This window comes from Nycticebus coucang, chromosome 8, assembly GCF_027406575.1.
Source record: "Nycticebus coucang isolate mNycCou1 chromosome 8, mNycCou1.pri, whole genome shotgun sequence".
NCBI classification, from domain to species: domain Eukaryota; kingdom Metazoa; phylum Chordata; class Mammalia; order Primates; family Lorisidae; genus Nycticebus; species Nycticebus coucang.
Window position 1 is genome coordinate 116,811,433 of NC_069787.1, and position 15,319 is coordinate 116,826,751.

Here is a 15,319-nt window from a genome sequence, read left to right on the forward strand (position 1 = left end):
GCTGCACCTTGGAAAAGTAAGAGTTGTCTTGGGCCACATATTAAATACACAAAACTAATGAAAGCTGACAGCAAAAAAAAAGGCTCGTGCATGTTTTTTGTGATATTTAGTACCACAGGTAAACAAAATCATACTCACAATATTAGCTTGTGGCCACTGGACCACAGGTTGGACACCCCTAAGTCTGCTTCTTATAGTGTCCCTTCCCAGAGGGACAGTGAAGTATGCTTAGTTCATGTACCGATGTTAAAGGAGATTGAACACTATAGGAAGCATAAACAAATGAATGGTCTGTGTTTTATCATAAGTTTATTTTTGTTCAACAACAAGGTAGCTAGTTTTATCCCAAATACATGTTGAATGAATAAATGAATTAATTTGCTGAAAAATCTCTAAATTTTTGCCTCACAGCCAGATCTGTTGTGTTCTTCCTACCTAGGAAGCCATGCTGCCTTTCAAAATGTAGTGTGCTCAAGCCAAGTCCCTGCTACTTTCCTATCAAAACAAACAATTTCTCAGCTTTCACATTTTTGATCAAAGGCATTTTCCAAGTTCCCTAACTTTAAAAACTAGTTATGTAGAAGAATTAAAGATAGTATTCTTTCACATCATAGCCGTCATCCTACCTTGTCATAACAGCTTCCAAATCTTTAGTCTCTTCTGCAGTTCCATTTAACCATTAGTAGATGGAACTTTAGGCGTGTCCAACCTCTGGCCCGTGAGCTGCATGTGGATTATTTGAGGATTGTTTTGCCTTTTGTTGAGACAAAGTCTCACTTTGTCACCCTCAATAGTGCCATAGCATCATAGCTCACAGCAGCCTCAGGGGGCTCAAGCCATTCTCTTGCCTCAGCCTCCTGAGTAGCTGGGACTACAGGCACTGCCATAATACCTGGCTATTTAAGATTGTTTCACTTATCTGTGGTGTGGGATATTGCAGAAATATACACGGACCTTTTGCTTATCAGCTGTTGTTAGTGTTTGTGTATTTAATGTGTGACCCAAAACAACTCTTATTCTTCCAATTTGTGGCAGAGGAAAAAGAAAAGGTTGGACACCCCTGGACTCTAAAACATATTAGCCATATAAACTCTTTATTCAAGTGCCTACTGTGAACTCTTACCTGAGGAGGAGACCCCATGTCTGCTTTTCTGAAAGGCCATCGGGGCACTGTGCAGTCTTTGTCTGGTTTTCCTAGCTCTCCTTACCTCTGACTCTCGCACACTAACAGCAAAAACTAATAGCAGTGACAATAAACATTAGTAACCAACACTTCCTTGGTGTGTACTAGGCAGTAGGCACTATTTTTAAATTATTTAATCTTCAGAACAGCCCTTTAAGTTGGATACGTTATTGTACTAGTTTTGTATGCATTAAATTACTTGCCTAAGTTTATACAGCTTATATGTGACAGAAGCAGGCTTTGAAGTACTCTGTTGTTCCGCCTTTTGGTTACACTCTGTAAGTCAGGTCATTCTGCGGTTTTCATTCTGTTGTGGATATGTCTTTTCATATGCCCTTTGTCTTGTTATTGTGTCTTCCTCCCATATAAAAAAGTTTCCCCACCCCATTCCTCTGCTAACCAAAATTTTCTTTTTGTTGTGGTGTAATTCTCAGTCCTGCAAAATTGGCCATTGGAATTTCACCCCACAGCATTTTCCCCTCTAAGTTTTTATCAACTCTGCCATAGTATTTTAATACATTTCTTCTTGGTCTGTACCATTTTGCTTATGGATTTTTTTCCCCCACAGGATTTTAAGATTAATATTATTTGCTTCTTGATGTTTTCTCAGTTTAATTGTTCTTCCCAGACATTTATAAAATGTAACATAGGATTAGTAATCCTATGCTTCATTCTGATCCACTGGAAAACCCCCATGCTTCTCTGTCCAACCAGATAAAGTAGTGTTCAGATCTCAGTTCTGCTTAAGTGTGACCTCGGGGCAGTTTCATTTACCCATTTTTCCTCATTTCTAAAATATAGAAAAGAGTGACTCACACCTGTAATTCTACCATTTTGGGAGGCTGAGGCAGGGGAATTTGCTTGAGGCTAGGAGTTTGAGACCAGCCTGGGCAGCATAAGGGGACCCCATCTCTTATTTATTTATTTATTTATTTATTTATTTATTCTTTGAGACAGAGTCTTACTATGTCACCCTCGGCAGAGTGCTATGGTGCCACAGCTCACAGCAACCTCAAACTCTTGGGCTTGAGTGATTCTCTTGCCTCAGACTCCCAAGTAGCTGGGACTACAGGCCACCATAACTCCTGGCTTTGTTGTTGTTGTTGTTGTAGTGCCATTGTTGTTTGGCAGGCTCAGGCCGATTTGAACCCGCCAGGCCCGGTGTATGTGGCCAGCACCCTAGCCACTGAGCTTTTTTTAAGAGACCCCATCTCTTAAAAAAAATTAGCTGGAGCTTGGCACCTATACTCAGTGGCTAGGGTGCTGGACACATACACCGGGCCTGGCGGGTTCAAACCCAGCCCCAGCCTGCTAAACAACAATGACAACTACAACAAAAAATAGCGGCTGTTGTGGTGGATGCCTGTAGTCCCAGCTACTTGGGAGACTGAGGCAAGAGAATTGCTTAAGCCCAAGAGGTTGCTGTGAGCTGTGATGCCACCACACTCTACCAAGGGTGACATGGTAAGACTCTGTCTCAAAAAAAAAAAAAAATTAGCTGGGCATGGTGGCACATACATAGAGCCCCAGCCACTAGGGAGGCTGAGGTAGGAGATTGCTTGAGCCCAGGAGTTCAAGGTTGCATTCAGCTGTGATCATGCCACTGCATTCCAGCTTGGGTGGCAGAGCAAGACTCTAAGAATAATAGAGTCTAACTCTAATCTCTAAGAATAATAAAATAAAATAGAAAAGAATATCTATCATGTAGACTTTGTTGAGTATTAGAGGTGATACATAAAACACACTAGTACACATAGGTTTCTTTTATTCATATACTTTGGTCCCGTGCCTTGTTATATACGTTTTATCAATGGTTTCCCTAACTCCTCATGCCTGTGTTCATTAAAAGATCTTTATTCATGATCATCTTGATAGCACAGGCACTTCTTTCTTCTTATAAGGCATGTTTTCTTAGTGTCAATATTATCTATTTTGTACAGTTTGGAAATAAGATGAACTATTTATTGTGCTGTTCCCAGAGTTCCTTTTTAACCGTCTTATTGAAGACTCTTCTATCAGCATTCTGCTGTCTTCAGACATACTGGCTATTTATAATAACAAGCTAGCCATTCTGTATTTCCTTAAAACTCTTGGGTAGCTGCCACCTGGTCTACATCATTTAGTTGCATCTAATTTGTTGATTATATATAAAATATTCAGCCTATTTACCACAGTTAGTCTCCTTAAAATGGCAAATTGGCAATACCATTCAGAAGGCTGTAATGCAGTTTTCAGTTTTGATGGCTGTTTTGGTTTTAGGTTTGTTCACTGTGCATGCTTTTTTTCATGAATCTTTTCCACTTCAACTCCACATCATGTGTTTGAGGTTGCATTTTATAAATGTAAATTGCACATGCTTATGAAATGATTTAAATTTTATTTCTTCATGTGTTCTTAAAAATACCAGCTGCTGCTTAGTTGAAAATGTAATTTAATTTGACTGACACATGAGTTTTATGGTTCACAAACATAGATAATGTTTTCCTTGTTTGTATTCATAAGCCTGTTGTTCCATATGTTAATGTGTTCCTTGATTTAATTTAATTTTTTAAAATCAATAAAAACAACAACAAAAACCTTGGAACAGCCATCATTTTGTTAAAGTTTTGAAAACATGTTTCTTTTGGAGTTCACATTTATACTTACAGAATTCTTTTCCATTTTAGTGGTTTTCTATTTTAGGAGTTTTATTATTTTATTAGAAGAAAATAGCTTTTGATGTTGACATAATTTTATATTGTATATATGGAAACAAATGCATTTTGGATGTGTGAAAAATACTTCTCTTCAATTGCTCAGTATTGTTTTAAAACCTAATGGCTAGATTTACTTGCCATCATAGTAGAGTGGTAAATTCATTTATATGTTTTGATAGCTCTCAATGACTTGGGAATGGGAAGGCATCTTTCAAAATTGTTGATTACTTTTTCTCTTCTCACAGAAAAGTTTTTACATATACAACTACAGGAGATCTAAGGACCTCCTGAAGGCCTGTTATGGAAACGGGGTAGTACATTTTTGCATAAGTACTATACAGGATTTTAAAGGAAAATATAAATAGAGTGATATAAATCCTCTAAGCAGGAAGCGACTAATGTGAGTACTTGGAAACAGCCTGTGGAACAGGGCATGTAACAGGGGAGGCTTCATGGAGATGATGGAATTTGAAGGCCTGATAGGCATTCAAGAGACAAAGTCTGTTCCATGTAGAGAAAAGAGTATGAGCAAATAGACAGGGGCAAGAAGGCGTCTGATCTGTGTGGTTATCCATGAGTATTGAGATTTACTTAGGAATAGTGACTGTTTCCGATTCACCTTCAAGTTCTGCATTGTACCCAGCACATAGTATCATACTCTTGTAAACTGAACAGATATTTATTGAACGGAACTGGTTTTTACTCTTTACTATACATTTCCTGAGACCACCTTTCTCTCTGTCCTAATACGCTGCATCTTTGCGCACGTAGTTTGTATATGCTATGTCAATGTATATGCTTTTTATTTCCTGGAGGAGAAAAAATTATAATTTCAATGACTATGTGAATTAATTGGTTTTAGAAAGAATGTCAAAACTTAAGTGTTATGTTAGCAGGTAACAGCTTTTGATATTGACCTAATTTATGTTTCTTAAATTGTATCTTTGGCAACAGTTGCTTTTTGGATGTGGAAAGAAACATTTCTCCTCAGTTATCTGGTTAGTTTTGGGGAATAGTTAAAATGATCATTAAAGTATTAGACAACTAATAGTAACCCCTACCAAGTATACTTTTGTTTAAATAAAAGCCAAGGGAAGTCTATACTGCCATGGTAATACAATGAATAAACAAATTAATATATGCAATAAATAAGAAATAAAAGTGTAGCATAATATCCTTAAGAGATTTTCTTTTTTCTGGAAAGTAGTGATATTTATGTGGAAGAGGCCATGAGAACTAGAATTTTTACAGTTTTAATTGGGACAAAATCCACCTAAAAATAAAATACACACATGCAAAAATAGAAACTAACTTTCTTAATCATTATTCTTTCTTTGCATAACTACAAAATATTCCTTGTCACAGTTTTGTTGGCTGGTTTAATTTCTTGCCATTATTCCTACCATTAGAGTTATAGGCCCTATGTCAATGAACTATGTTATTTTAATTAGTTTTTTAAAAAATGTCTTTTCTGTCTAATTTTTTTTTTATTACATCATAGCTGTGTACATTAATGCAGTCATGGGGTACAATGTGCTGGTTTTATATACAATTTGAAATATTTTCATCAAACTGGTTAATATAGTTTCTGTCTAATTTTATCTCTTGTGTGTATAATGTTATAAAATGAGCTATTAATTTAAGCACATTATTTATTTATTTAATTTTTTTTTTATTGTTGGGGATTCATTGAGGGTACAATAAGCCAGGTTACACTGATTGCAATTGTTAGGTAAAGTCCCTCTTGCAATCATGTCTTGCCCCCATAAAGTGTGACACACACCAAGACCCCACCCACCTCCCTCCATCCCTCTTTCTGCTTCCCCCCCCATAACCTTAATTGTCATTAATTGTCCTCATATCAAAATTGAGTACATAGGATTCATGCTTCTCCATTCTTGTGATGCTTTACTAAGAATAATGTCTTCCACTTCCATCCAGGTTAACATGAAGGATGTAAAGTCTCCATTTTTTTTAATGGCTGAATAGTATTCCATGGTATACATAGACCACAGCTTGTTAATCCATTCCTGGGTTGGTGGGCATTTAGGCTGTTTCCACATTTTGGCGATTGTAAATTGAGCTGCAATAAACAGTCTAGTACAAGTGTCCTTATGATAAAAGGATTTTTTTCCTTCTGGGTAGATGCCCAGTAATGGGATTGCAGGATCAAATGGGAGGTCTAGGTTGAGTGCTTTGAGGTTTCTCCATACTTCCTTCCAGAAAGGTTGTACTAGTGTGCAGTCCCACCAGCAGTGTAAAAGTGTTCCCTTCTCTCCACATCCACGCCAGCATCTGCAGTTTTGAGATTTTGTGATGTGGACCATTCTCTCTGGGGTTAGATGGTATCTCAGGGTTGTTTTGATTTGCATTTCTCTAATATATAGAGATGATGAACATTTTTTCATGTGTTTGTTAGCCATTCGTCTGTCATCTTTAGAGAAAGTTCTATTCATGTCTCTTGCCCATTGATATATGGGATTGTTGGCTTTTCTCATGTGGATTAATTTGAGTTCTCTATAGATCCTAGTTATCAAGCTTTTGTCTGATTGAAAATATGCGAATATCCTTTCCCATTGAAGCACATAATTTATATATTTAACTTATTTAAGTAATATTTAGTAAATCCTTGCCCTACTTTATGTCAGGCTATTTCATTGAGGCTGTAAAGATGAGCAAAATATTATTAATTCATTGAGGCACTCATACCTCCTACAGTTTACTTTTTTTCAGTAATAGGATAAAATTATTCTGATTTATTCTCACTATTGGCTCTTTCAGAAATCCAGCTTGCATTTGTGGGGTAGTTTTAGACAAGTCAAGGGTCATACGTAGTGTAGAAGAGAATTTTTCTTTGTACAAGGCCAACTTGCCTGAGCAGTGTTTTGGATATGGGCCTCATTTATCTTAACTTGCTTTCAGATGCAGAGTCTGTCTGAACAACTGGATATCCCTTTTACTTTTACTTGACTCTTTGGGCTTTCTCTGAGTCTTTGGATTGATTCAGGTTTTATTTTTATTAAATTATGGCAAAATATTAAATCATTATAATGCTGTTAACTAAAACAGAACTAATGTTAGACCCAGATATTCTTTTGAAAGATTAATTTTCCTGTTTTCTAAAAGTGTAAGTATTAAGGAAACTCTTTAAGAGACATATATATGTAAAGATCATAAGGAAATATATTCAAAGAGGGTTTTTCATTTACTATGTTAGTATCCAAAGCTATATACCGTATGTACATTCAAAAGTATTTCAAGTATTCAAAACTATGTTTTGAAACATATATGCTCAAAAATATTCAAAAGTATTTAAGCATACAAAACTGTGTGTATATATATATATATTTATTTGTCTACCCAATTTTCATTTTATTTAACCTATATGCAAATAATGATCTGGTCCTTCTTTTTTGCTAGTGATCTAAAGATCATATAATAAATGGTTTATATCTAGTTTTATTTTTAACAGATTTTTGTTTTTAATGTGAGGTATAATAACATATTTGTACACGTTTAAGGTCTTTCATATAAGAAAATTCTGCCACACATCCACCATATTATGGTGCAAAGATTACTATTTTGGAGACTAGCATTAGGAAATATCAAGCAGCTAGATAGAGCCAGAGTAAGCAAGCAACTTTAAGCTGCAGATACGTTTAATTTTTATAAAGTTTCACAAAGGAATTTTAAAGAACATTGTTGATTATCAGTTAATAAGATGAATAGCTTTTATTCAATTCATTTCTATTAAGCATCATATTAAGCATTTTTAATGTATTTTTTTACATGTGAGAAAAATATTCCATTTTAAAGCTTAGAGAACTGAGGATTAAAGAAGTAATTTGCTGAATTTTATCCCACAAATAAGTAATAGAGGTGAAATGTATTTAAATGCCTGAGGTCTGTGACTCCTAAGCTTAGTTTAAAGCAAATCTCTACCTTTTTACAGCTATATAGGCTTATTGTTTGGGGTGTTCTTTCCTTTCTTTTTTCCCTTCTTTTTCTTTCTTTGCTTTAATGCTTTGCTTGTATTCCTATCCTTTATTTGCCTTTGACTTCACTTAATGTCATGAATGAAATCAAGAAGGTATGTAAAGAAATCCTGGGTAATTGTAAACCATCCATCTGTTTCAAGAACACACTTAACATTTATTTCTCTATAGAAATATATATGTAGATATGTATGTGTGTATATATATGTATATATATATATACATAATCTAGTCTTTGGTAGACATAGAATGTTTACTTGCTGACTTCTATTTATTGAAGTTGAGGGACACTATGACACAAAACGCTCTCTTCCTCATCATGACTCTTTTTTGATTTGTAGGTATTAAATGCACAGAGAGCAGGATACAAAGCAGCCATAGTTCACAATGTTGATTCTGATGACCTCATTAGCATGGGATCCAACGACAGTAAGTACAGGTATCACTTTTCTTCTCTCCTGTTTGGCAGATCATTTCAAACTAAAACAGGCTATTCCTTTCTCATTTTCTTTGTAAAAAGCAGAATTTCTTTTCTGTCACATAACTCCCAATTCTTTTATTTATTTTATTATTTTATTTTTTTAATTAAATCATAGCTGTGTACATTAATGCAATCGTGGAGTACAATGTGCTGGTTTTATATATAGTTTAAAATATTTTCATCAAACTGGTTAACATAGCTTTCCTGGCATTTTCTTAGTTATTGTATTAAGACAATTATATTCTACATTTACTAAGTTTCACATGTACCCTTGTAAGAAGCACGTAGGTGTGGTCTCACCAATTATCCTCCCCCCATCCATCCTCCTCCATCCGCTCCCTATATAACTCCCATTTCTTAACATGGAGTAATTTTATTCACAGTAGAGGTGGAAGTGACTTCTTTACTGAACAGTTTTTTTTGGTAAACATTTGTTTTATTTATTGACATTTTGATAAAAACGAATGGGGGAAAATCCTTAAATAGAGATAAATGTGCTGAGTTAAGAATTCTATAGAGGAATTTTTGTGATTTATTGAGAGATTTGCGATATTAAATTTTAGGATATGCAAGTATACTTACTATGCAGCTACTATAATGTGGTGTATTTCAAAGCCACATACTGTGCATTCTTATAACAGTTAGTTATTAGTCCCTTGAGATACACTGGCTTATCTAAAGTTTTTCATGAAAAATGAATATATATTTTTTTACTCTTTACTAAATTTTAGCTTGTTGGGAAAAATGAGCCTATTTTAGTGAAATAACTGTAATCAGACAATGACTTTTAAGCTATATGCTTCACTTAATGTAGTTTCTGTCACTCGGAGTACTATAGGTTTTACCAAAGCCTTTCTAATTGTGACTAAGATGATTCACTGCCAGCATTTGTTTTTTTTTTTTGAGACAGAGTCTCACTTTGTTGCCCTCAGTAGAGTACCATGGTGTCACAGCTCACAACAACCTCTAGCTCTTGGGCTTAAGCAATTCTCTTGCCTCAGCCTCCCGAGTAGCTGGCGCCCACCATAATGCCTGGCTATTTTTTTGTGGCAGTTTGGCCCCTCAGTATATGGGGATGGCACCCTATTCACCGAGCCACAGGCACCGCCCACTGCCAACATTTGTTATTATAAGATTTTTTTTTTTGGTATTTCTTTTCTTATGTAACAATAGATATCTTTTCCTATTAAGTTCCATTGGTTCATTTATGCAGTGTAGAGCGTGAAGCAAATAGTAGTCGGAATGCTATGGATTAATATAATACACTGGAATATATTTAGAAATTTAAATAACTACATCCTTAAGAGGAAATATGTATATTCCTTGACCAGAAAATCTTTTTATAGCTTAAAAGAGTGTTTTTGGTTGTTTGTCCTTCTTACCCCTAATATAATGAGGGAAAATTATAATGTATTAGAAGTAAAATTTATTGAGTTCCTTTATTAATTCCTTTATATTATAAATTATTATCTTAAATCTCCTAGCTGATTAAAACTTCATGATATAGAATCCATGAAGTACCCTTAAGAAGTTCTAGCATTTCAGGAACAGTTTGACAACCCCTACATGGGAATTATAGGACTAACGTGATGAAGGGAGTTTACTTATTAAATAAACTAGTAATGTTGGAACTGTAGATTTAACACATTTTTCTTTTCTTCCTTTAACTACCTTCCTTTAGGGGCGGCGCCTGTGGCTCAGTGAGTAGGGCGCCGGCCCCATATGCCGAGGGTGGTGGGTTCAAACCCGGCCCCGGCCAAACTGCAACAACAACAAAAAAAGATAGCCGGGTGTTGTGGCAGGCGCCTGTAGTCCCAGCTACTCGGGAGGCTGAGGCAGGAGAATCGCCTAAGCCCAGGAGTTGGAGGTTGCTGTGAGCTGTGTGACGCCACGGCTCTCAACCTGAGGGCGGTACAGTGAGACTCTGTCTCTACCACAAAAAAAAAAAAAAAACTACCTTCCTTTAAAAAATATGTATATTATTCCAGTTGATATTACTACATCCCAGGTCAGTAACTTTTGTGATCTGTATACGTTACATTACTGGCAAAATGGGAAGCACATGTACTCTGGAAATCAATAGGCCTGAATTCTAATTCAAGCTTCTTTCTGTATCAGCTGTATAACTTGGAAGAGGTTCCTTACTCTTTGTGTGTTTTGCTAAAGGCCCGAGCCCAGGATTTATCTCTCAAAGGCTCATATTTTGTGGGTTGAACAAACTGAATATTATTTCTAAAACTGTTTACTATTTTGACTTGTTTTCAGTAAAAGTTTTACAAGCTGGAATTGTCAGTTCCCTTTACCACCTGTTTTTTTTTTTCTTTGTAATACCATAAAACTTTCTTTGTGATCATGTTCAGTTCCCAAGGAGAATGTGCTAAATATAAGGAGAAGGCGCTAAATATTAAAAGTATGACATAACCATAAAATCCTGCTTTTGCCGTGGAAATGCAGATTGTTCAAAATTTCATTGTGACTTCATTGCTTGGATTATTTTCTGTAATATTTTGCTCTATCCTTGGGCATATATGTGTGTTGAATTATTTCATATATCTAAAGAGAAATGTTGTAAAGCTCTTTACAATTTTCATCTCTACTGTTTTTTGGTAGAGGAAAGGAAAGCATGGATTTATCATGCTTATATCTATCCCTCTTTTTAGAAAGGCTTATATTTATCCCTCTTTTTTTTTTGGTTACAGTTCAGCCGGGGCCAGGTTTGAACCCGCCACCCTCGATATATGGGGCCGGTGCCTTACCGACTGAGCCACAGGCACCACCCTTATTTATCCCTCTTTTTAAGGCTTAATCCCTAGTTATAAGGAATATTGATGTTCTCCTAAAAGTGGAGATTCTAATGTCTGGAAGCAAAAGGAAGTCTTAAAAGCCCCTTCTTGCCTACTCAAGGAAGGTGTCCATTTTTATTTTTGCCAGGGAACAGAATGAGTTAACTTAGTGAGCCAATAACATTTTTTGTCTTCAGAAGGCAGCAGAATGTGGTAGGAAGAACACCAACTTCAGAACCAAGAAATAGGGGTTTCTTCCAGGTTAGCTGATATACAAACTAGGTTATGCCCTTGGGAAAGTTATTTAACCTTTGGATGCCCATTATATCCAGTCAAAATAATATGAATAATTTTAATTTCCATTTTACTTGATAAATTTGTGAAGATTATATGAGAGAAGGTATATGAGAAAACCCATGCCATGGAAGAGTGAGAAGAGCTTTAAATAAGTAGTTAGCAGCCTCAAGTTTGAGTCCAGGCTGTGCGTCTTTCTAACTGTATAACCACAGCATGTTATCAGTATCCCTTTGTTTGTTTCTTCTGCTTTTTTCTTTGATTTCTTCCTTCAACAAATAATTTTTAAGAGCCTAGTCTGTACCAAGCATTATTTTAGGCTCTGTGACTATAGCATGGAATGGTACAGGTAAAGGCTCTACTTTCATATCATCCATTGAACTAGAAGAGTATTGTAGTTAAGAGAATGCTTTCTGAGTATTGCCTGCCAAGGTTTCAATCTTGCTCTACCACCTAGTAGATATGTGACTTTGCTGAGTATCTTCATGCCTCAGTTGCCTGAGCTGTGAAATGGGGATGATGATAGGACTTACATCATTGAGTTACTGTGAGGATTGAATGAATCAAGGCCTGTTAAGCATTTAGAAAATCTGGTTCTTGGTAATCATTTAATGGTTGTTTAGTCATTATTATTATTATTATTGTTATTGTTGTGATTTTTGGTTTTTTTTGTGATTATTATTATTATTATAGTGCATTCTAGGATGGGAGAGAAAAAATGAACATATAATCAATAATGTCAAGTTAGTAAATGCTATGAAGAAACACATGTCAGGCTAAGGCAGTGGTTCTCAACTTTCCTAATGCCTCCTGATGTCACGACCCTTTAATACAGTTCCTCATGTTATGGTGACCCCCAACCATAAAATTATTTTCGTTGCTACTTCATAACTGTAATTTTGCTACTGTTGGGAATCATAATGTAAATATCTGATATGCAAAATGTATTTTCATTGTAACAAAGGGGTTGCGACCCACAGATTGAGAACCACTGGGCTAAGGGGATTAAGAATGACAGAAATGATAGAAAAGTGGCTATTTTAAATAGAGTGGTCACAGAAGGCTTCTATGAGGCATTGAGATTTAGGCACAAGTCTAAAATAAGATGTGGAGTCATGCAGATTTTTGAAGGAAGATTGTACCGAAGAGAGGGAATAGCAAGTCCGGAAACACAAAGATAAAGCATGCCAGGTGTTTCCAAGGTGTGGCAGAAAGCCACAGTGGCTGAAGGAAAGTGAGCAAAGAGTGAGCAAGGATGAGGTTAGCGAAGGAGCCAAGGGCCAAAACATGCAGGCCATGAGAAGGACTTTGGAATTTCTTCTAAACAGATTTTAAACAGGAGGGTGAGGGTGATCTGAATATTTTAAAAGGTGCACTTTGTTCTTTGCAGAGTAGACTGAAGGTAAAAAAAAAGGAGCAAGAATGCCAGCAGAGAGACCAGTTAGCAAATTGCTATAGACGCCTGATGGTGGCGTGGGATATTAGCAGTCAAAGTGATGAGAAGTGGTGGGATTAGCAATATATTTTAAAGTTGACAGGATTTGATATAGGGAGTAAGGGAAAGGGAAGAGTTGAGGATGACTCCAAAATGTTTTGGTGGAGAAACTAGGTCATGTTATTCACAAGATGAGAAAGAGTAGAGTTGAGTGAGGGAAAAGAAACATTGAGTTCTTTCTGAGAAACATTAAGTTTGAAACATCTGTTAGGCAATCAAATGAAGATACTGAACAAGCAATTGGAGATAGGAATCTGGAGAGGTTAGGGCTGACTAACCCTATGATCTATGACATTAAGATAATACTGTTTGGCAGTATATACTTCACAGAGTTGTTTTTCAGATTAAAATTAAGATTTAGTGTTGTAAAGTATTTTGTGAACTAGAAAATGTTTGGTTTTGTTTTTGGTAGATAAATAATGTTGCAGTCTCCAAAGTGACTACTCATATTTGTATATAGCATTTTCCCATTCTTCTTAATCATTTAACTAAAGTAAGGTATCTTCTATACTTCTTTAGATACCATAACTCAAAGCTAAGTATGGTAGTGCTAGTAATTATAAACCAGTGGTTATGAGCCCAAAGTTCCTCTGTGAGTTTACATCGTATCTTTATGAAAGAATGAAGCATCTTACAATGAGTATGTAATTCCAGGTTTTAAGTACAAAATAAAATAATTTTTAAATTGATATGTGGTAAAGAAATCTCTTAGCAAGATGGAAAATCTCTTAAAAATATATATAGTCTATTAATACCTCTGCAACTATTAAAAGGGCAGGCACAATTGCACATGCCTATAGCCTCGCTACTCTGGAGGCAGAGGAAAGAGGACCCCTGACCCCAGAAATCTGGGGCTGTAGTGCCTGTGAATAGCTACTGCACCCCAGTTTGGACAACACAGTGAGGCTTTGTCTCTAAAATAAATAAATAAATAAATGATGAAGTAGATCTATATTTATTGATATGATGGAATATTTGAGGAATATCATTGAATGGAAAAAACCTTACACTTTTTTCTATTGTATGATCCCATTGATATGACAATTAAGATTTCAATTATTCCCATTGGTCAATAATAGTAATTAAATATTCCTGACTAACCATTTAGATTCTGCCCTCCTAGGTCTTTGAAGTCTACTGTGTGTGTGTGTGTAAGAGAGAGAGAGAGAGGGAGAAGCTAGAGAGAGAAAAAGAGAGTGTGTGGGATGGAATGTTTATAGTTGCATAAAACAATCTAGAAGTGAAAAAAAAACTTTATCATGGGCACCAAGATTTAAAATTTGTCTTCATTAAGGCTGAAACACAAACAAATAAATCAGCAGTTGCTGAGATTGGGGTTGATGAGGAATGGGGGAATTTGGGAGGGATAACAGAACATTCTATATCTTAATTGTGGTGTATTTATCAAATAATTGCATATATTTGTCAAAACTTACAGAACTTCAAATTGTTTGTTTCTTTGGGTGGGAAGGATTATGGTTGTATTTTCTTGTCTTTTTCTCTGCTTACTCTACACCCCCATAATGCATATGCATTATTTTCAAAATGTAGAACAAAGTTATTTTGAAAACTGTGACAAGAAAACATGGACTTCTCTAAAGCCAAATCTGCTAAGTTAAACTCAGATAATAATAAGGTTGCTTTTCCTATTAGCAACATTAAAGTTTCTCAGTAATGGGTAATTTTTAAAAAAATTTTTTTAAGTGGCATTGAATTTGGTTTTGAAATATGGGTATAAGAGTCATATTTCTTTAGACATCAACCAAAACACAAAGCTTTACCATGAATTCCAGGCTTCGGAGGAACATTAAAGTTTCTCAGTAATGGGTAATTTTTAAAAAAATTTTTTTAAGTGGCATTTGAATTTGGTTTTGAAATATGGGTATAAGAGTCATATTTCTTTAGACATCAACCAAAACACAAAGCTTTACCATGAATTCCAGGCTTCAGAGGAAATAGAAATTTACTCAGATTTCCCTACTCTATGCCCTTTCTCACCTCCTGTTGGTTTTCACTCTGGAAAGCCAGAGATGTGTAGAGTTCTTTTTAGACTGTTGTAAAGTGTACTTAGTTAAGTTCTTACTTGGTGTGGTTTATATCACTCTTGGAAATGGGTATGTAAAAGAAACTTTTTTTCTTTTTCACTTATGAATTAAGTTATATGGGGGAAGAAAACCTAAAACTTCTTCATCTTCCTTCTGTAATATTTAAAATCATGTTTATAGAGGAACAAATTCAATGGAAATATTAAAATAAAAATTATGTCTCAAACTCGTAGAACTGTTGAGAGAATTGAGGTAATGTGCATGTGCAAAATGCTAGCTTTGTTATTGTAAATGCTGCAATGTTTCTCAACTACTTTGATGCTATGTGTAACCTAGACAATCAACCA

At 35.5% G+C, this 15,319-nt stretch overlaps 1 protein-coding gene across 2 annotated transcripts in view; it reads left to right on the plus strand.

The window, feature by feature from the left end:
* Window positions 1-15,319, plus strand: part of RNF13 (ring finger protein 13) — a 182,015-nt gene that overhangs the window by 78,586 nt on the left and 88,110 nt on the right. Inside the window, exon 5 of one of the 2 annotated variants that reach the window (XM_053599620.1) lies at window positions 8,216-8,303. In XM_053599620.1, coding sequence (XP_053455595.1) covers window positions 8,216-8,303 — 88 coding nt within the window. Of the gene's footprint in view, window positions 1-8,215; window positions 8,314-15,319 lie in introns of both variants that reach the window. The other variant, XM_053599621.1, reaches the window with a different exon arrangement.